We start from the raw sequence: 22,913 nt of genomic DNA, 5'->3' as shown, positions 1-22,913 counted from the left end.
AGCATGAACACAGGAAGCAATTTATTTGCCTCCATCGCTCTTTAGCTGATGGTTTTTGCAAACAGACCTTTGATACCTGTTTGTCCTCTAATGCTTTTACAACCCCATCATAACTTTAATGACCGGAATCCTGTGTTCTCATTGGTGGTTCAATTGTTTGTCTAAAAATAGAGAAAAGTTTAACTTGACTTTTAATCACCGGTGATTATTTCACCCATCGTTGCGTGAAGTTGACAAATATCATTGACTTTAAACAGTCTCTGGTCACTACACTGCTGGTGATGTAATAATCCTATAGTCAGTCAATCCAACTCGAATTGTTTTTGAGTGTTTTCTTCATTAGTTAGTTTATCCCCTTGTGCCACAGACTAACTTAATTGTCTAATTGTCTATTCCTGTGAGCCACACTGTGCAGAGGAACAAAACTGGCACAAATAAATAAATGTGCTGATAAATTAACTGAGAATAAATATTACAAATAACTGCAGGCAATAATTAATTTAGGCATTTTTCTCCTATTTGTCTGTAATATAATGTTTTATTGCTCCAATTGTTTTATTCTCTCAGTTGTACGACACTTTGGTCAATACTTGTTGTTTTTAAATGTTGATAAGGTGACTTGACCAGAATGTATGGCAAACTTTTTTCTTGTTTTGCATCTATTTGCATTTGTTTCCATTTTAGCTTTCAATAATTCAAATTATTGTTCTTTTAACATATTTCACAAGAAAAAACTGATTAGCAGAAATCTACTTGGCAGGTTCAAATAGGATGATGACAGTCATCACTAATTTTCGATCCCCACTCATTTGTCTTCCAGACCAAATGTTTCATCTGTGGAATTGGGAATGATTACTTTGACCGGACGCCTCATGGCTTTGAAACTCACACCTTACAAGAACACAACCTAGCCAACTACCTGTAAGTACAGAAATATGACCAAACGTAATGTGACTGAAGTTTTCCCCCTTTAACACTTGTGCCTCCTGTCTGCAGGTTCTTCCTGATGTATCTGATTAACAAGGATGAGACTGAGCATACGGGTCAGGTATGTGAGCGAACACCAGTCTGTAGTATTTGGTCATTTTAAACACGATATGCATAATCTGCCGTCTGTGACCAATCTCAAAAGAACAAAAGGAAAAACTGGAATGTAACAGACTCTAACTTCAGTAGGTTTACTTATGCAACATATCAAGTGGGTTGAAATGTTGCACAAGGTACAGCTTTGCTGGAGAAAGAAGCAATGCGTGGGCTTCCTTTGACTTCTGATATTAAGTTGTTATTGTTGTGCACCTGAGATTCAACTTGGTTTTCTGTTTGATGTTTGTGTACTTTTTCTTAAGATACAAATTTAGCAAAGAAATAGAAAGCTTGCAGTTGTTATTCCTTTAAGCTGCAAAGGACCGCATTCAGCTACTAGGAGTGAATAAGTCACAAAAACAGTGTAATCACTGACATGCCGTTGAGCTACATCCTTAATCTGTCTACTGACGGGATATATAGTCACTGCAGATGGGATGAAACTATTTCACAACATCATATATCATCATAGTATTAATGCAACTAAACAAGTGTTCTATCGTTTGCAGTCAGACCATCTGAAATTTGTGACACAAAGGGCCAGATTTACTATGCAAGGCTTATTACCATGATAGTGCAATTGCAAAAACGTAATGATGGGAAGGAAAAGTTCTGAGGCTAATCTGCTTACAAGCCACCGATTTATAAACAAGAATGCAGTCAGTCTATTCATGGGCCAAGAACAGACAGACCTGATGAGGGAGCATGAGCGAGTGACTAATGTGCTAACAAAAGTACTGCATAAACACAGACACGCGTTCCTCTCTTAAAAAAAAGAAATAAATAAATAAGACAAACTGAACGTCTTTCATATAAGGGCGAAATCTTCTGCCAGAAATTACTGCCGCCTGCGTTTGGTCCTGAGGTCTGAGACTCAGGTGGCGCACAGGATTCATCAAGAGGAGGGCTGCGTCATGATCCTGTTCTACTGTATAAAAATGTAATCTGCGTAACGGCCGATCTGCTGTTATAACAATGAACACAGACTATTTATTAGGTACACATTGATAGTACCAAGGTGGACCCTCCTTTGCCAACAGATTTTGTTCCATATTGACTTGATGGCATCAGCTACACGCCCGTGATATGAATCTCAAATTCTCAGTTCCGGATTAGATTGAGACCTGATAACATTAGAGGTCATTTCAGTACATTAGACTCACTGTTACATTCAAGAAATCAGCTCAAAATGATGTTGAGACATGGCATGATGTGCTGTTAGATAGCAGCCATTAGAAGACGAGTACACTGTGGTCAGTGACACATTGGGGGGGCCAGACATGGTTAACACTAATACTCTGGCATGCTGTGGTGTTCAAATTAGTTGGTTTAAGGGGCCCAAAGTGTGTTAACAAAATATCTCCCACACTATTAAGCCATCAACATCGGGCTGACCCACTGATATGAGACAGGGTGGATACTTTCACATTGTTTATGCTAAATTCTGACCAGTATCGAAATATTGCAGCAGAAATTGTCTTGACCCTGTCTGCTGAGTCATTGCCGTGTGATTGGCAAATTAGATATGTGTTCATGTGGCTTAATGCACATCGCTTTTATTTTCTGCATGCGGTGTGACACTGTAGATAATTACTATAGTCAATATTACATATCGTAACATTTAGACATTAATCAAACAAACTAACACACTTTAATATATTAATACTTCAATATGGTGTGTAGGAGTATATAGGAGTCTAAAAAAAAAGTGTACACTGTTGATAAAAGACAAACAGATGTCTGTATAATATATTGATCTCTATGTAGAAACGTGACCAAGCTTAAAGCACTGAAAACTGCTCCACTCCCTCTAAAACAAGATGCATCTATGTGTCTTCTATTGGGATTATTAGTTAATCCATTTCATGTGGGACCCAGAGTTCCAGGAGAAATTCTGGCACTGCACTCCGAGCTCTGAGGCATCCACCTGTGCAAGATACGCACCCAGTCTCTCCCACTCTCCCATTCTCATTTCAAATAAATGAACAGTCCTTGCGGCAACTATCACAACCACATCAAGTTCAAAATAAGATGTGCTTTTTTCTACGTTGGCATGCATGCATGCAATAACGCAAGCCACAGAAACACCTGTGTCCACATCTTTGACTTGCAAAGGTGACTCTGCGCCTCTTTAGTAAAAGCACGACAGTAGCTTCTTAAAGCCAAAGGAGGTTTTTGTGATGACGCAGATTGTAGGTAAATCTGGCCCTAACAGTTTTCTGAGGACAGAGGTCAGCAAGACCGAACAGTACAAAAAGATCTGTGAATGAGTATAACCAAAACTATGTGCAGCCGTGGACCCTTTAAATCATTCCCTTCCCTTTTCAGGAGTCATACGTGTGGAAGATGTACCAGGAGAGATGCTGGGACTTCTTCCCCACTGGAGACTGCTTCCGTAAGCAATATGAGGACCAGCTGGGTTAGAGCGGGTCGCCTCGTCTGCTGCTCTGAACCCCAATCTCCACTTTGCTTCTACCTGGAAAAAAGACATTGAACTTGACTTCACCCTGTTACCAGAACACACACCGTCATAGTGTCGAAAAATGTAAATTCTGACACAAACGCAAAACATAACGACTCTAAAATTTACAACTGACGATTGGACATTTCGGGTTTGCGTGTTCTTCGTTGTTACTGAAATAGTCTCCTGCCACTACGCCTCTTTTATGCAAATAATTCTTTTAATTCTGATTCACATTGCCTTTTTTCACTTGCTTAACCCCAACCTGCTGCACAATTTGTTGTTTGTAGACATCTGATAATTGTGAAGGGTTACAGCATGACAACTGAATGTCGGAATATGCACAATTTCTAGATTAGCGCCAGGATGTTACGGTCACTTCCTACCCAAACCACAAGTGAATGGATGTGTGCTGCTAGTAATGATCTAGTTAACATCCAAAGAGTGAGACCTGATTTGCCTTTCAAAGCTGGTTCAAACCTGTCTGATGACATGAAGATGGTTCTTCCAGGACCAGAGACAACTCTCACTTTAGGTGTTTATCAAGTGCCGATGTGCCTTATGGAAAAAAAAAAAAACTATGCAAAAGAGAAAAAATATCATTTTTGCCCCTCCTAACACAAGCAGTGCTCTGTTCTGGATTAGCTATAAGCAAATTTAGGTAAAGCTAGTTTTGGGCTTTTACATTTAAAAAAAAGAAAAAAAAGAAAAAGAAATATTTGTTGTATAATATCTAGATGATCCTTGTGTAAATGTTGCTTAGTTTGGTTTTGTTCCTGAACTGTGGTGTCCTGCCCACCTGCACTTGTTTCTACAGTAGAGGAACCCCACAACAAACGGACAATTAAACAGCAAAACTTGGGTTGAGAATTTATTGACGACAAACTGGTTACCCGCTCTTGTCTGGCCATTTATATGTATGTAGTAGCTTTGGTAAACTGCACTTCTTTTTTGATGAGGGGAAGAAAATGAATAAAGTAAGTGACGCAGTGAACCAAACGTGTCGTCTGTGACCTCTTTCACTACCCGTCTGTCACCAATCCTCTGAAGCAAAACACTCCAGAGTCAAAACTTTCACAGGGAACAGAGAATTCTCTCTGAAACAGGGTGTGCTCCAGGAACGTTTTGACATACACTCACAAATGTTCGAGATGTACTGTCCCAACCTTTACACATATTGCCTCTCTTACAGCACGGGGGGGGGGGGGGGCAGGTCCGTGTGAAACGAGGAAGCATCAAACTTTAGCATCATAAACTTCCAGGTGGACGTAATTTTTCAAAGGATGGAAGTTGAAGCGATTGAACTGCCATGACCAAGTTCCCTGAGGGTCAGGAGATCATGCTGTCGAGCCAGTCCTCCAGGTCTTCCTCAGTCATTTCCTGTTTGCTGGGCGCAGACTGTGGAGGTGCGATGTCTTTGTCCTTCATCACCTCCATCATCTTCTCTTCTATTGGCTTTGCTGTCACGTCTTTCACTTCCTCACATTCTGCAGGTTAATAACATGATGGGAGACATATTTTTAGTCTTTCCTCTAAACTTGCCTTCTGCTAAGTAATTTTAACTTTATTATCTGTGCTTTGATTACACCACATGTGAATATTGCAATCATGCAAAGCATAAAATCAACAACCATCCAGCGTCTCTAAAACTCAGTAACATTATTATATTTAAAATACTAAGTGTTAAAAAAATTAATACTTCTGTGATATGAATCTCTGTTTCAGAGTTATGAGCCGGTAAGTGTTCAGTGCAACTGAAAAATTTGCTTTCAAGAAAATGTCTTAATTTGCTGCTTAATAAATATCCAGCTATTACTGCAAATAGCTGGATATTTTTCAATATGTAAAGAACAACCTGCTTAGTCTTCAATTTTTTTTGCGTTAACATTAGGCTTTAAACATTGCCCAAAGTAACTTGTCAGCACAAAAGGTGGAAGTTAACATCCTTGGTAGCTTATCTTATCTCTCTAGTAGTTAATCTAACACCACGTGTGTGGGGGGGGAAAAAAAAATCCTAAAATTGTAGGTTTTTTTGTTTTGTTTTTTGTTAAAAATAAATACTTAAAAAAATAAATGTATTTACATGCTTAGGTCCACGTTGCCTGACCGCCTGGCAGGGTAAAGATAATAAGCGATCAGTTTTTTACGGCTGAGGGGTAAAAACTAATTAAAATAAAAATATGTAGGAAAGATCCTTAGTGTTAGTATTTTTTTTTTAGTTGGGTACAATTTTATTACATCTTGCCTAATGAGCCATTGATGGCTGTTTATTGAGACTCTGGATGTCGGTGAGTCAAATGCTTTCAAAAAGCAGTTTTTCTTGTAATACCTGTACTGATTTTTCCAAATGTTGCCTACAACACATGACCGTCATACAATAATAACTAAAAACACTAAAATGAGCCTAATAATCTAAACTAAAACCAAACAATTTCAACAATAAAAAAAACAAAAAAATCCACTCTGCAAATTAGCTGAAACTAAACTGAATTTAAAAAAAAACAAAAACAAAAACTAGTCAATCCAAAATAATAAAAAATAATAATAACTCTATTAAGATCTATAGCTATCGAATCTTTAGGTCCCAAAGTTTCACAATGGCCACTTTTAAGGTTAAACTGCTAGCATGCCATGTTTTGTTTACTCTTTCCAGTTAAAAGATTATGATCTCACACAACTGTCAAAAAGATATATGTTGTGCATGACAAAGTAAATATACAGTATAATATTATTAATGAATTTCTTTCTTTACACTAAGCTAACTGAAGCTTACTATTCTCCACACAGACAAGACAAGACGAGAGCGACATTAATCTTCTACATTTCCCCCAGGCTATCACACATCGCTCAACGTGCAGGGACAGACTATCATTAAATATACTTGCCCTTCTCTTTAACAGCGCTCTCCATTTCTGCACCGCTGACAGGCTCGTTTCCTACATCACCTGACACTGGTTTCTGTAAGTTGAGCAGGTTGTCCAGCTCTTCATCAGCATCATCCACCAGAGTCTCAGTAGCAGCAGCTGAGGAAGAAAGCTGTGAGCCTGAGCCCCCCACTGGGTTTGCATCCACGGGGACTTTCTGGCTGATGCTGAGGCTTTTTGAAGCTGTGGATGGAGGTGTGAATTTGGACATTTTTGGCACTTCCTGTTTAGGTGCTAGAGTCATACTGGGCAGCTCTACTGGTGCTGAGACCTGAAACATCAGGTAAAGTAAAAAAAAAAAAAACAGCTCTTGTCATGCATGTCTCTGAGAAAAACACAAAGATACAGAAGCCATATTTTCTTTTTTCTCAGAAGGTAATCAACACAGTGTATTAATCTACTGGGTGAAAATAACCAGACATGTATCAATAAATACAAAAAGGTCAGTCTATTGTTTTATTTTTATATATACTTAATTTAACCTGACATGCCTCCATGCCATATCTTGCAACCCTAAATCCCAAAAAGTTGGGATGCTGTGTAAAATGTAATACATGAATGCAATGATTTGCAAATAAAATCTTTTGTTCACAGAAAACAGAAAACCTAATTCCTCCATATAAACATATTTGTGGTTAAAGTTTACCTCCCGAACAACACCCAACCACAGTGTGCTGGGCATCAGCTAACACTTGCCTGAATCAACTCGGGCTCCAGGTCGAGTTTCTGATGCAAAGGCACTTCTTGAAGAATCTGGGTAAGAGCTGGGAGGTCCAAAACAATCCCTGCCATCTGGAGAACAAATGAGAACACAGACTGCAAACAAATGTTTGTATCTACAGAGTTTAGGTGAGTGAGAGCACTATCAGATTCAAAGTCTTCATAATAAATGGATGAACTTTTGTCCAACATTAAGCACATGAACACTGTACTACAACAACAGTATGAATCTGATATCTTAATCGGAATATTCTTTATAACTGTAACTGCTGTGTATTTTAAAGACTTAAAACTCCATAAATCAATTTTAAAAAGGAGCGGTGGTGATATAATTTTACCTGACTGATATCAAGCTGGTCCATCTCCCATTCTTTTTCTTCTGCAAACCGGAAATGCGTGAACGAATCCCCTGTGAGAAAACGATGCACAGAAACAAAACGTTTTGGCGTTATGACCGCAGCAGTGTAATCCCCAAACTATCTGTTAAAGCTAAAACTCACAGACACATTCACTTTAGTATTTTTTTCACACAAACACAGCTCCTGCCTCTGCAGAGCTTGTACAAACCAACAGAGTGGCCTTCATGTCCACAATGTCTACGATGTTTTTCTCTGGAAGGCAAAAGCTTTGTGTAAACTCTTGATCAGTTTGAGCGTTACAGCAGAGCTAGTCTGCTTTCGCAGCATTACCGGTCTGAGGGCTCTTGTCACTACAAAGACACTGAGGATGTATTATTAATAAGCGCACAGCAGCGGTGCCACACACTCAGCAGACAGATGAACAAATGAGAAAACCGTCAAGATGAAACTTGTTGTTTGAGTGTAGCACAGCGCGCGAGGAGCACCTGAGTCAAAAAACAGCATCCAGAACAACAAGGCCACATGTCAGATGTGAAGCACCACTCTTACAGCTCCTCATTTTTGCATGTGGTTATTTCCACAATGTTCTAGGAGGATGTCATTTTGCTGGAAAAACAGGTCGCTTGTAGAAATTTTTACACTACAAAATGGAAGTCTTTCTTTATTCTAACTGAAATCTAAATATTCTTAAATCCCACAACATTTTCATCCTTCCTTTGTGAAGTAAAGAATGTGGGGATAACCTAAAAGGAACAGCTCATCTGAGATAACGCAACACTTAGCAGAACTAGGACACATCAATTAATCAATGAAAAAAAAGTGCTAAAACCATCAAAAAATAAAGTTAAACTAGACTTCTTTATACCCTCTGGAGTTTTTGTTTTAACTTTATTCCACTTAAAGGAAAATTCAAGGTTAGACACCTGCTAGAGATTTTAGTGTTAAAAATGATAGAGAGAGGTCTTGGAGAGAGTTCTGTCTGATTTATTATACACATTATTATTCAGAGAAGATATTAGGGACAGGATGAATGCTGAGGGGAGTGTGGTATAACAGAACACTTTATATTTTTTGTCTTTTTACCCTTTTAAGTTTGTGTGTGGCAGACTGTGGTCAGTCTGCCACACACAGATGGACAGTCAGTGGGAGATCTGACAGAAGAGCTGCAGTCAGATGCAGCTTCGCACTTTGTTATTCTGCCCTCTGCATATTGTATTATGGACACTCTGCCTTCAGGTGTGACCATTAGCACCATCTGCAGTTGTCAGTGATTTGTCGTTCAAGAAGCAAAAGGAGGTCAAGAAGGAGAAAATGCAGGAGGGCTTTTTATCTTCAGGCTGAGTCCCTGCTGTCAAACAGGGTGAATAAAGATGAGTTATGAAAAGGAGCATTACCGAGGTTACAATGACAGTGACGGAGATGGATTAAAAGAAAGGAATGGGAATGTCAGCTTTATGTGACGGCTGTTTGAGAGTACCTTTATGTTGAGACAAAGATTTTCCCCTTCACTGGGAAACTGTGAGAAAATAAGACCGGGATTTGGTAGACGAGAAATCGAACCACATCGCTGCTGGCATCTTAAACAGATCAATGATCATTTGCTAAAAATATTCTGCTAAATCAGAGGGAACCATTGCTCAGTGATAAGATCAAGAAACAGCTGCCAGAATTGAATCACCAAGCTGTGAGCTGAAACTCAAACTAGCTTTGCTAAACTACCTATTAATTACATCATTTATATTTTTTTTAAAGTACTCTTCACCTAACTACACAGGTCTACTGACCCTTTAAAATAAAGCTATGTCGCCATGCCATTGAAGAACTTTGTTTTATGTGTCTTCTACCTTTGAGTCTCTGTGCCACCACAACTGATCTGGTATTAAGTAATCAGCTTTAATTTATGAGATTTAAAAAAATGTTTTAACTGCTAAGGAATTATAGCAATTTATATTTAATCAGTTATTCACCAGCAAGGCCACCATGAGGCAATGGTATCTCTGATATTAGAATGTACCAAATTGCATAAATAAATCCTTTATGAGCTACATTTCAGACATATGTGTGGATTATTTTTAACTAGAAGTGTTCTTCTGCTGTTTTTATTTCCAATTATTTAATTTTTTCCTAATTTTTTCCTATCATTTTTTCATCACGGTTTTTAGGGCTGATGCCAGTAAAATTTAAGGAGCCAGTATCATTTAAGAGTGTGTGTGTGTGTGTGTGTGTGTGTGTGTGTGTGTGTGTGTGTGTGTGTGTGTGTGTGTGTGTGTGTGTGTGTGTGTTATATATACATATAAGCTTGTAATCTTAGTTGGAAATATCCATCCCCACCATGTGCTCAGCTGTGATGATATTCTGCTAAATGCACCATAGAAATGGCTGCTGCTCCCTGAGCTCTGATCTGCTGAAGGTTTCTACCTGTTAAAAGGGAGCTCTACCTTTCCACTTTTGCCAAGTGCAGCTCATTGGGTTTCTCTATATTATTGTGGAGACCCCACCATACCTTCAGGTGGCTGTTGCATAAACTAAACTTAGGTGAACTGAAAAGCTAAATTTGTACTAAAACATAAAACTGTCCCTGGTTAGCACTCTCCCTCCTTTTCTGTTTCCTACTCCTCTCTGTTTAACATCCCGTTCACTCAGTCTCCTTCAGTCCAACACAGAGATCTGCTGACATTGGTAAGCTGCCTCCCTCCTACATCTCAAAGCCCAGTGTCCTCCTGATCTGTGTCCATGGAAATATCATTGCATGTAATTCAGAGGCACTGATACAACCATGGCAACTGCTGCCAGCAGGGATGAGAGAAACTTCTGTCAAACCTCCATAAGACACAAAAAGAGAGGAGGAGGACATAAGCGAGACAACGAAGAGAATGAAAAAGGCAGACTTTTCCTTTCTGCTCAACTTCAGTACCCTGATGCTGTTTTCAGAGTCGATTCTAACATCTACAGGGAATGTGCCGCCTCAGATGTGTCACCCAGCAGTGTGAAAAACATGGCTGGTATTTTACTAAATACTGGTACTATGATTTAGTTCACATATAACAATAATATCTGGGCTTCATTTGAAAATGTTTAGCTGTACTAAAGCTGCCACAGTGAGCTTAATTATTGATTAGTCAATTAATTATTTTGCCTTTTTAGTATTTTCAGAAGTGAAAATCCACAAATAGGAAACATTTAGTCAGTTTTGCTTGAAAACATGCTTTAAAGGCTTAACTAAGTTCAAATAATCAATAGTAAAAAATGCATTTAATTAACTGTTTCTCAAACTCAGTGCTGTAAACGGTTTGAGTTTTGACGTTTTCAGAGAGGAAAAGGACCTTTCAGGTTCCAGACGGAGAAAGTATTTCTGATCAACCAAACTTCATGAAGCTTTTTTTTTAATTTAATTTTCTTTTCAGATTAAACAACTAAAGTAATATACCAAACCTATATGTTGCTGTTCACTCTAAAAGCTACTTACAGAGATGCACTGATTACAATTTTGTAGGCCAGTTTCCTTTTTTCCCCTGCCTGTAACTGACAGCATATACAAACAAAAATAAACTTTTTCCTAAATTTAAAATGTTATTTTCATATTAAAATATATTATTAAACTTTACTTTCCCCCAAATTGCAATAAGTTAGATCATTTACCAGTATGTTTATATGTCTACCTTTTTTTTTCTTTTTACACTCTAAATAAATAAATGATTTTCCTCATAATAGTTTTGTTTGCTGATACCGAGGCTACCGGTTGGTCGCTAGCTCTGAGCTCTGGCTTGATTTAGCATTAGCTACTTTTCGTTTGTTATGTTTTATAAATGCCCATGTGAGGTTTTTTTTGTTTGTTTGTTTTTTTTACTTACAGCATTAAGGATTTTAAAAACTTAATTTAGGCAAAATGAATTAGCTTTAATGTAACACTTTTCTATCAGATTTCTGCTTTCTTCTAATCTGTAAAGTAGATTCATTTATGAAAGTAGAGGTGTGGTAATTGTCCGTCCTCTAAAGCAAACCCAGTAAATTTATATAAATGTGATTGTTATTTTTGATTGTGTAACACTTTTATTTATGTATTTACAGTTATTCTTTCAAAAAATTGATAACTACTATTATTACGGTATGAAAACTGTTAATACTTCTGTTGAACTGTGGTAGGACTTACCGGTACGTGTGATCACTTACGTGATTTGGAGGTCTACGGTTACATTAAAAAATAATAATAATAATAATTTAAGTATAGCCATGTGATTGTTGGGAACCAAGAGTAAATATTAAATGAGCTGCAGGACATTTTTAGTCAGCTTCAATGTTTTGTTTTTCCAGATATGTTTTACTGTGTTATATTTAATCGGTGAAAGATAAATGTAACTTTGGAACCTTTTCATCATACTGTGTGGAAATTCTGTTAAATGCCATGAACCTAACCCATGCCAGCACATATACCCTCACTATACACAAATGATAAAAGATCAATTCAAAGTTCAAATGATTGTCTAAGTGTGTAAGTCTGGCCAGTAAACCTCGGTGAGTTATTCTCAGAGAATAAACACTGCTTCACTCATGCCGTGTGCTAAGTGGCTTAACTGGCATTGTGTAACTTTTTGTATAATGTGGTATCCTGTCTCTTGACATCTTGCTGGCTGAACCCCATTTTAACAAATGAGGTTTTCTGCTCGCAACCGCAGCTTTGCTGAGCTATCTATGGCCCACTCTCATCTTTTATATCTGGGATGTGTTGTTCGCTGTCGTTGGCTTAGCTCCTGCCTTTCTGTTCCACTCTGCTCTTTTCCTGCTCTACTCAACGCCACTCTGCTTTCACCTCGCCGCTATTCATCTTCACCCATCTCCTGAGATGTGCTCAGTGTGACAGTCGAGCTTTGGTAAAGTCATGATAAAGACAGGCTACGCTGGTTCTCTGTCACCTGGTTATAAGCACAATGAGGAATTGAAGAAATTTGTATAAACTGTAACAAGACTGCAGCTTTTCTAACCTAAAAGTCACATCAGAGAGTGGTGTTTTAGGACTTTGAAATGTATTTCTTTATTCATTTAGTTTGTAGCTTCTCCAATCTGTTTCTTTATTCTCTTTTATATGATTTTATATTAAGTGTATTCTTGATACACACAGCCTAAGCAAAACAAACTATTTGAAGGCATTTCCATGATCCCCGTTAAACTGGAACTGAACTCTTAACATGTTTTTTTTATGTTCAAGGTTACTGTGGTTGGTTTTGTGATGCATATTATTCACATTTTTAATGTGATCCAAGATTGGGTACCACAAGAAGAAGTGCGAAAGGAACTGACTTGAAAGATATTTTCATGCCGAAACCTGTACAGATCCTCTGTAGCTGGTTACCAAGTACTTGCTACTAATATCACAGATACAGACAATCATCAAACTAGGCATAGGATGTACTTCCTGAGGCAGCTGAAGAAATTCAACCTGCCAACACGGACGATGATGCAATTCTACACTGCAATCATCGAGTCCATCCTCACCTCCTCCATCACCGTGTGGTACGCTGGAGCCACTATCAGGGACAAACAGAGACTGCAGCGTGTTGTGCGCTCTGCTGAGAAGGTGATTGGCTGCAGATTCCCATCTCTGCAGGAGCTGTACACCTCCAGGACACTGGTGCGTGCCGCTCGGATCTCAGCTGACCCTTCTCACCCTGGACACAGTCTGTTTGACCTGCTCCCCTCAGGCAGGAGGCTCCGGTCCATTCGCACCAGAACCTCTCGCCACAAGAACAGTTTCTTCCCGTCTGCTGTTGAACACATGAACAATAACCGTATGACTGTTCCCACCACTAACACATGACCCTACGCTGTGTTCACTGCATCATTCCATGTTTGGCACTGTTCACCACCTGCACTCATGTATATATCTATCTACTTAGCACTTTTAATTCTTATTCTTATTTTTATTTTCATGTCTATTTAAGCGTTATATGACAGTATATTTGCACTAAGCACCGCAGCAATTTCCTAATGTTGTAAACCTGCTCAACATTTGGCAATAAAACCCATTCTGATTCTGATTCTAAAACGTGGTCTAGCATTAAGGGATAATCAGTATCCCTTCTACCCGTCGACAGCCCACAAATGTCCTGGCTTGTATTGATTTCTGTGGGGCCCTCCAGATGTTACCTCATCTGCCTAAGCAAGCCAAGGTATCCTACCAGATGACACGCAAAACACTCACACCCTTGTTAACAGGACCACACCTTATGTATATAGTCCTCTTCACCAACCAAAATCGGCTCACTGTATAAAACTGCGGTCCCACCTTAACCTTGATTACTCTTCTTTGCTGGAGCAGTGACTGGCTGAACAGAAACAGGAGGGATATGTAAGGAGATGCAATACCACTGTTCAGTCTCCACTAACACTTGCAGTGAAATGTTGACATTTTATGTGACTGGAAGAGGAATACACACATTCCCTGCTCGCCCTTCTGCCTCCATTTGCTACGAGAGTAATGTAGTGTGATCAGTGAATGATTACTTCTCTTTTAAACTGGCTGTCGTGGCAGATCCTCACTTGATAAGAGAGGAGCTAAAGCAAGGCAACTCATAAAAAACTTAAGAGCAACTGAGTGTTGTTATTATTATAACAGTGACAAATCCCATGTGATATGTCTTTGACAGTGCTAAGGGAGACAGACAGAATGGGAAATCTAAGTAAAGAAATAAGAGAAGAGGGCTGAAGGAAGAGGAAAAAATGACATCTAAAAGGGTGAAAAATGAGATGCACAGATTACAGAAAATGTGCAGGAAATACCGTTTAGAGAAACTCCAATTTGCGATGTGTGAAGCTGATTGTCTTTCTGAGAGCCCCAGCACCTCCAGCATGCTCCCTGTCACGCCTTTTTAACCAAACCAATTAGCCCAACATGACATGGCACTGAAACCCAACTACGCGTCGATAAATCACTGTCTGCGCTAATTGCAATTAAAATCCCGAGCAAACCAGGCGAGACAATAAAGAGGGCCGAAGCTATTTACTCTTAACTTTTAATGGTTATTGTGCGAGGCTGTGTTTATGTCAAAGTCATATCAGAAGAGCTCCAATCCACTCGAGGCTTCGTTCTCATTAGGAATGTATTTTCTTTGGCTTGTTTGGAGGTAAGAGGCTCAAGCTCGAGCACTTCTCTGCAAAACTCATCAATCACATTTAGCATTTGATGTGAATCTAGTTTAATTATCCCATCACTTTCTTTCATGGACGTTATTAGGTAACAGTAAGTGCTGTTTTTTTCATATTTTTATAAAATGTGGATGCAGTTGGAGAACACACAGGATTGTTCTCCTGTAGGACATTTCAGTCTCATAACCACTCTATACATTCACATGCTTACAAGACGTTGTAGCTGTATTTGAGGAGATTGAGTATGTTTTATAATCTGTAAAGAAAATCTCCTTTTTAGGACAGACGGATCATTTCAGTAACTCTAATGTAGCACTTTTGTCCTTCATGCGCTTTGGGAAATTGGTGAAGTTGTGCTAAAAACAAGGGAAAAAAGTATACTCTGATAAAACATCCACTTAGCAATACATTATCTTCCATGAAGGTCATAATGTTCAGTGGCAGGTATTTTGTCCACAGATATCGGTGAGGGTAGGCTTACTGCATAATGCAACATGACAAATTATATCCTGCCACAGAGGTGAATCATTACTTCTGTAGCAGAAGTGGGGAAAAAAACATCATGTCACAATATCGTGATAGTTGCCCATAGTAACAGTGGTATCTAAGGTTTGGCACAATGTTAAAATTTTCATTCCAACACCTGTACACTGCCAAAACTGGCAAGCAAAACAATCAGGAAGGCAAACCAAACAAACGAGGGGGAAAGTGTGGCGGAATCAGAGAATAATAAAATGCAGTAGGTAGCTCACGACAAATGTGTTGGACACAGGAGTGGAAACTTCTACATGTTCTATTGCACAACTCTCAACTCAAACTCAAACAAGGAATGAGTCCCTAGTTTGTAGCTCCATTAGCAGTGGTGCTGAATTAGGCCCCAGTTGAGCAAGCTTAGAGACTGGTCGGTGACAATCTGCCAACCACCAGTCACAAGAGTAAAATGTGAATTCCCCTAAAGGTTGGCAAATGGTTGATGAAGTGCCACTCTTTCACTTGTACCTACTCAGCTCTACTCTATTGATGGCTTTGATCATTTTCCATTACAATTGAGGACCACCTCAGTGTGCTTAGGGTCATTATGGCAACATGGCCGAAAGTCGCATGATGTCATTTGGATGCGACACATGCCACAACAATGGATGACATCAAGGTGATGGTATGGTGATCATTGAACCGGTGTTGTTTGTTTGCAGCCATTTGCCTCATTTGATTTCTGTGAAGGAGACGTTCTCATGACTCATTGAGCAATGCCATGGACCGACCAATCTGTGGCATGCAGTCTGTAAATGTCCCATTTTCAGATTGGCACAGAAGGTCCTAAAAAAATTAAATAAGCACTTGGTACCAGGTATTATCACCTAATGGAAACCTCTAAAAATTGAGTTGAGTTATGTAGGTACCAGTGAAAAAGGTGAAATCGGATTGAAGAACTTTCACCCTGAAAGTAAAAATTTCGCCCTACCGCTGCAGCCAACACGTTTCAAAATCCATAACTTCAACTTCGATACTGCTTGGGGAATAGCTGGGGGCAACAATACACTTGAACCGAAGGGCAAACATCAATAGTCAATATGTTTAGTTTAATCAATCAACCAAACATGCTGGTATCGTGATTATACAAGATCTGCTAACTTAAGAAGAATACTGAACAAAGGCTGCAAATGTGTACTTATTCAGTTTGTTGGTGTTTAGGAGGGTTTTACATTTTATCAGTTTTTACTCAGCTTTAGTAATGTGACTAATGAGCTCTCTAATTTGCTTCCCCTCTGAGAGTTTGTTCTTTTTAACCACAACTTAATTAACTTCCATTCACTTTTTTCATTCTTGATAAAAAAGCACCATGCATCATGTCTTTGGTAGCTGTGATTCTGGTAAATCAAACTGGCCGGGGAATGTCTTTAGAGCCACCGGATGTGTTAAAAATGGTAGTATTGTCTTGCAAAACAAAGCAATACAAAATGTTCCTGCAACAAGGTATTTCGTTCTACTTATACACTAATCCCACTCAGCTGGGTGCACTGCTAGAACTGATTTCAAATTGGTTCAAAATGTATAAAAGAGCCACAGAGCCTCACCAAGACCAATAATAAAAAAAAAAAAAGCTGTGCAAGAAATTGGCCGGTTATCATAAACAAGCAAATGATTTATCAGGTTCATCAGATAATATTTTAGATGTCTCAATCTGCTGTCAATAAGAATCTAAAAAAAAAAAAATCGCAGGAAATTAAATAAAATGAACAAAAACCTGAGAAAGAGATCTGTAAGTACGACAAACTGATACGTCTTTTTGTTTAGTTCAGTTCTAAAATATTAAGCTTTTCCTCACAGGCACGGCATTACTGGCATTTCTTTATATATATATATATATATATATATATATATATTAGGGGTGCAACGATACACAAAATTCACGGTTCGGTTCGATACTTTGGTGTCACGGTTCGATATTTTTTCGATACAAAAAAATGTTCATGCATTTTTAATTTGTCATTTATTAAAATTATAAATATATATTTTAACTCAAAAGTACAGTTTTTAAATTTAACCCTAACCCTTGTGCGTGTTTTTTATTTTGACAGCGAATGCGCACCTGCGGACCACTTATGTGCAGCCCTGGTTATTTAGCTCGTCATATTGCAGCCACAGAAATTCTTTTGTCCATGAAACCATAAAGCTGCACTTTCTTTTTGCCTTATAGTCTGATTTGTCATAACTTCTCCGTTTTGTGGTAAGCTTTTCTTTGGCTGTCACTTCTTCACCCTGACCTGTCTTATTTGGCTCAGCAGAACTAAAATATATATCTGTCTGTGAAGGTTCTGTCACGGTCCTGGGTCGGGTCGACCCAGCATTTTGAGTTTCTTATGTTTTGGTTTAATTTTGCATCATGGATTAGTTATTCTCTGGTGATACTGTTTTGATTACAATTATATTCTGATTCTTTAGTTATCTGATGATGATGTTGATGACGATGATGATTATTTCTGGTTTAGGTTTGTTATCTTGCCCTTATTTTTGGTTTAGGTTGCCTATGCTTAGTCTTCTCTGCCCATATGTCCCTCTGTTTGTCCATGATGTCATTATGCCTGTTTACGAGTCTGTCTCTGTCTGGCGTGTGCTTCCTGTTCTATTTTGTAGGTCTGTGTCCTTTGTCAGTGCGTTCAGCTTTGTGCTCTCCCTGTCTCGTCAGTGTAATCAACATCAGCCGTGTCTCCCAGCTGTTTCCTCTTTGCTCCGTTCACCTCTTGTATTTAGTGTCTGTGTCTTCCCCTACTCGGTGTCGCATCGTTAACGTCTGTTCACCCTCGCTTCCTCTGTGTGCTCCGTTTGCCAGCCAGCCTTCCTGCCTACTTATTCCGTTCTTCCAGTTTAGTTAGTGTTTTTCTGTTCTGCTTCTTACCAGCAATAAAGCTGTGTGTTTTGAATTACTTCCGCCTCAGTGAGTCCTGCATTTTGGGTCCTCCCTTCCTGCCTGCCCATACTCAGACATGACAGGTTCTCAGTCATCCAGGTCATCGTAGTCAAATATATATCCTGCTGCTTTTACACACGCACTCACATAAGCTCAGCGATTCTCTGCGCGATCAACCTCTCACATGTTTAAGCTGCAGGAGATTTCACTTGTCATGTTTGCATAGTAATCTAACGATTAATAAGACCATGTCAGAGGAATTGGTGCACAAATTATCATCACTCACAGATCAGTGCTGTCGCTCTCTATACACAGTTCGCGCGATTGCAAAGTGAACGCAAAAAACAAGCGCAAATTCAAACGCGATTTCAATATGTCACATATTGACAGTGGCTCACCGATGCCAATGACATAATTACCCAGCTACATTTCCGAAAGAATGCAAAACCATTGACATATATTTTTCCTTCCTACGATAGCCCGACGGGCAGGGAAGAGATCGATTTTGGTAGCCCGACTGGAAAAATCGGGATGTCGGCGATTTTGCGAACCCTGTATCTGATTGAGGAATCACTCATCTTTGGAAAAGAGTTTATTACAGAGAAATGGCTCTTTCCAAAATAAAAGCTATACTATACGCTTCTTCTGGGCTATATTCTCAGCAGCATATTAAACATATCAGGTCCCCATAAGAAGAATCATGTGCTAACGGCTGTCTAAATGACTCGGGTAAAGTTTGTAGCATGCGTGCTTGTTGTTTTTGTCTGCTTCCACTTGTCTTTGCACTAGGATGATGTCGGTGTAAATGTGCAGTCATATTTGTTGTGTTCCCACTAGTGCTGTCAGCGTAAATCTGGTTGAAATGACGTTAACGCCACAACACGGCAAATCTCCGTTAACGAGCTACCGCGGATCGCCCATGCATGGGGCTGGACGGCCAACACATTAACAAGCTAACTGCGCTAACACACTAGCTCCCACCCATGTAATTGAGCATTGCATGGCACATCCAACATACTGTTTTACTTTAGTCCATGACGCGCTTACCTTCAGGGTCATACCTCACATGAAAACCAAAATAGTTCCAAACGCCAAATCTGAATGAGGGTGGGGGAGGTTCAATTTGCCATGTTGCAAGGAGAGCTTAACTTCTGTCTCGCTAGCTTGCCCTGCGCTCAGTGAATCTGCTTTCGACTACTCCGCCTAGGCTGCACTGTGGAGCGCAGATCCACTGAGCGCTCAACACAGACAGCATCGTCAGAAGGAAAGTTGATAAAATAAATATAAAATTTATTTTGTATTGTTCGATATATATGGGTACCGAACCGAAAGCACTGTATCGAACGGTTCAATATCGATACGAGTATTGTTGCACCCCTAATATATATATACATATACATATATATATATATATATATATATACACACACACATATATATACACACACATATATATATATACACATATATATATATACACATATATATATACACATATATATATATATATATATACACATATATATATATATATATATATAAAAATATAAGAGTCTGAGGGTCAGAGAAGATAAGAATAATACACCCACTAGCAGCTAAATAAAGACCCGTGGACTGCCTTAAATAAAGACTAAACTGCCAGAAAGCACAAATGTTTCAATCCTTTGAAGGCTTGAGCGGATGAAATGTGACAGCCGCCGCAGATCTTAAATCCAAACAAGATGTCCAGAGCAGCCACACCAGTTGATATATTTGCTTCAGAAATCCCAAGTTCGTCCTTTCTTGTAGTAAAGTCATCAGAACTGTCTGTGTGTGACTGAATCATGACGCTGCAGTCTCATTGACACAAAACACACGCCACCACCTGCACTCTGTAAAGATCCACTTAAACACAGAGTCGTTCATTGTAATGCACAAAGACACAAAGATTTCTGTTCACTGACAAAGCTGCTGCTGCAGTGAAAAGAGTTTTGGTGTGTTTTATGACGTTCCTTTTTTTTTTTTATATCAGTAACAATTATGTTTTAAATCACTGGCATGTGTTGTCAGAGTATGTTTATCATTATTACTTAATTAGCTCCCTGATTTGCTTTCTTCTCTTATCTGCCATTTTTTGTGAGTTCCCTCTTTGTTACTGCATGTTGGTTAACTTTCACTCATTTGCTAAGCACCACCACAAGTAGGAAACAGTGACCCCAAGTCACTGTTTTAAATTTGCAGGGGGATCCATTCAGAGCGCCTGAGGCTTCAATAAAATATTGATATTTGGGGTCAGAAGAAAACAACACAATATGCTGGGTATCAATATTTTGCCCAACTTCTATTCAGTGGTGCATCACTCTTCATTTCGTGTCAACAAGAATGTGTCTGCATTATTAGGTCAGGGTTCTGTTCCCTTGCAGACTTGCACAGAGGCAGCTGTGGACACCGTGGTGTAGGGCTGCGCAATGTGACCAAAATCTCATATCCCGATATAAGAATTCTATCGTCCTGATAACGATATAAATCACAAAAATGTAACATTTTCTGTAAATTCTGTGAATCTCGGGCAGCTCGTCTTGCGGGAAATGTTTCCAGCTGGGTGTAGTGTAACTGGAGTCCAGTTTTAACCGATGCATGAAACTATACATTTTTAGACATAAGTTGTAAAGGCCACCGTTTTCTTTGTATTTATTACACGGCGTGCTGCGGGGAAAAGCCTGTTCTAACGTTTGAGTCTAAGGTTTATTTTTTAGCACCTGGCGGCTCTTTTTTACTTCTCATCTGTAAATAATCTGCTCTTTCACGTGATTCAGTTTATTTTGAAAAGTCGCAACAGGATCTTGAGCTTTATTGTGAAAGGTTTGTTGCTAACGCCAACGCATAAAAACAGGTGCTTGTCCGTCTGTAGTGTGGTTATGTAAAATATAAGATAAAGACAGAACTTTAAGAAATTAATGTAGCCACTACAGTGACATCAAAACGATGAAAAAATATTGCCATAAACAGTTTATTTTGCGACACCACGAAACAAACGATAGCATAAAATGAAACCATAGACGTTTTTATATCGTCATCCAATATATATCGTTATATCGAACAGCCCTACCGTGGTGCTTTTATTATACTAATTTTCAGTCTAGTGGGAATATCCAAGTCATGTATTTGTAGTTTAGTGTTCTCCTGTAGCGTAGTGTCTACACTTGGTCACACTAAGACGAAAAAACGAAGATTACATTTTGTCAAAATTGTAATGATTCAGCAAATAATTCTACTAGCCAATCTATCTGTGGTCACACCTTGGTGCCTTTTTGTATATGTCTTTGGCAACACAGAGGGACCTAACATATGCATAAGCTATAGAGATTCACCTGCATGCACTCATCCAAAAAAAGCAAACAGGGTATAGTCAGACAGCAAAGACACACCCATAAGTAAAATGCTGCTTGGTTGAAAAGCTGCCTTGAACAGTGCGGCGACATGAGAACTTGCCACAAGCAAGGAGAAAAATCATCTATAACATTACAACAACAAAAAGTGCACAGAGAATGGCTTACAGTTCTCATTTCATTGGATAAAAGTTTGCACATAAAGACTTCTACCTTCATCTTCATTGCAGGAGCTAAGCTAAAGGGCCAACATTGCCAGCTGTTGAATGCCTCCTGAAGAAAACACTGTACAAGACTGCAGTGCTGGTTAAATACTTTGAAGCTTACCAGGGCAGCTTCTGGCTCTTAAATACATGATTACGTTAGCACAACTGGACTTTGCGACAATTTAGTTCTATTACTTCACCACTAAGGGATTCGACTTAAACAGCCATGTTTCCGGGTTAATCCATATTGAAACATTCAAAACATTGAGCCTGAATAATAATTTTGGCCTCAACCGCTTTATTCAGAAGTGATCAAATCAAAAACGTGGAGGAGATAAAGGCCTCTCGGATTACACATGCAGAGTGGTTTCATCATGGAAATCAAGACCTTGAGAGACCAGCTCTACAGGAAGGTAACATCACACGAGAAAAGCCTCACATTAACAAAAGTCACAGTCACTGCTAGACATCTTCCACTGAAGACCATTATAGGAAGATATCAATTAAGAGGTCAAAGTCTACTCAGTGCAGCGGTGAAAAACCATTTCATATTGATTATTTGTAGCTTGTCATGCATTAGTATAAATGCATTAGCTATTGACGTCTCTATCTACACACCCACATGGCACAATACGACCAGGTGGTCACAGAAAGGTAAGGAGGTCAGAATCAATTAATTAGTAGCCAAGTAAACAGCTTTTACATAAGACTTTATCTTTCTGTTGATTTATTACAAGAATAACCTGTGTAGTAAAAATATGTTTCATATATTAACCATACCATTTAACAACTACTACTCTCCATTAAAGAGCATCTTGTTCTTGTTACCTCCATTTCAGACTGAGATTCATATGCAAAGGTCAGCTCTTCAGGACTTCAGAGAAATGAGAGCAATAAGTTTTCCTTAGGGGGGTAGTATTTAGAAAGCTCATTTAAAATGACTCATCGCATAATTTTGTTTTATACATTATTCACTCTGGGGGAAGACTACATCTGAACTAAGCAGTTGTAGCTGATGTTTGCTTCCAGAGAACTGGTTGCACACAGATTGGTTTTTGCTTGAACAACAACCAATTTGACCGGTAACAAATGCAACAGTTGGTTGGCCACAGCTAATGAGCGGGTTGAGCTGACATTAAATGTAAAAATGCATAGCTTCCAAACAACCAGACATGTTTGGAAGCTATGCATCTAATGGAAAGCTTTATATGCCAAATATTATCACCGCCGCTCGTGTGTGGGA

At 39.0% G+C, this 22,913-nt stretch overlaps 2 protein-coding genes across 5 annotated transcripts in view; one reads left to right on the top strand and one right to left on the bottom strand.

Annotated features, from left to right (window-relative positions):
• The window catches only part of ryr3 (ryanodine receptor 3), a 114,041-nt gene extending 110,408 nt beyond the window's left edge, over positions 1-3,633 (top strand). For all 4 annotated transcript variants that reach the window (XM_085432234.1, XM_085432233.1, XM_085432232.1 and 1 more), the window contains 3 exons: positions 821-921; positions 997-1,048; positions 3,412-3,633. In XM_085432234.1, the coding sequence (XP_085288360.1) occupies positions 821-921; positions 997-1,048; positions 3,412-3,507 (249 nt within the window). In that variant the 3' untranslated portion in view covers positions 3,508-3,633. The remainder of the gene's footprint in view (positions 1-820; positions 922-996; positions 1,049-3,411) is intronic.
• Positions 3,634-4,159: 526 nt separating this feature from the next.
• The window catches only part of aven (apoptosis, caspase activation inhibitor), a 40,231-nt gene continuing 21,477 nt past the window's right edge, over positions 4,160-22,913 (bottom strand). Inside the window, exons 3-6 of the mRNA XM_085432236.1 lie at positions 7,527-7,597; positions 7,165-7,260; positions 6,430-6,739; positions 4,160-5,031 (exon numbers count right to left, since the gene is read on the bottom strand). Of these exons, the coding sequence (XP_085288362.1) occupies positions 4,874-5,031; positions 6,430-6,739; positions 7,165-7,260; positions 7,527-7,597 (635 nt within the window). The 3' untranslated portion in view covers positions 4,160-4,873. The remainder of the gene's footprint in view (positions 5,032-6,429; positions 6,740-7,164; positions 7,261-7,526; positions 7,598-22,913) is intronic.

This window comes from Copadichromis virginalis, linkage group LG15 (assembly GCF_057382275.1).
Source record: "Copadichromis virginalis isolate Kocher_CV1m ecotype Utaka linkage group LG15, C_Virginalis_male_GT1.1, whole genome shotgun sequence".
In the NCBI taxonomy this organism is placed as follows: Eukaryota; Metazoa; Chordata; class Actinopteri; order Cichliformes; family Cichlidae; genus Copadichromis; species Copadichromis virginalis.
This window is presented reverse-complemented; position numbering and strand designations above follow the sequence as displayed.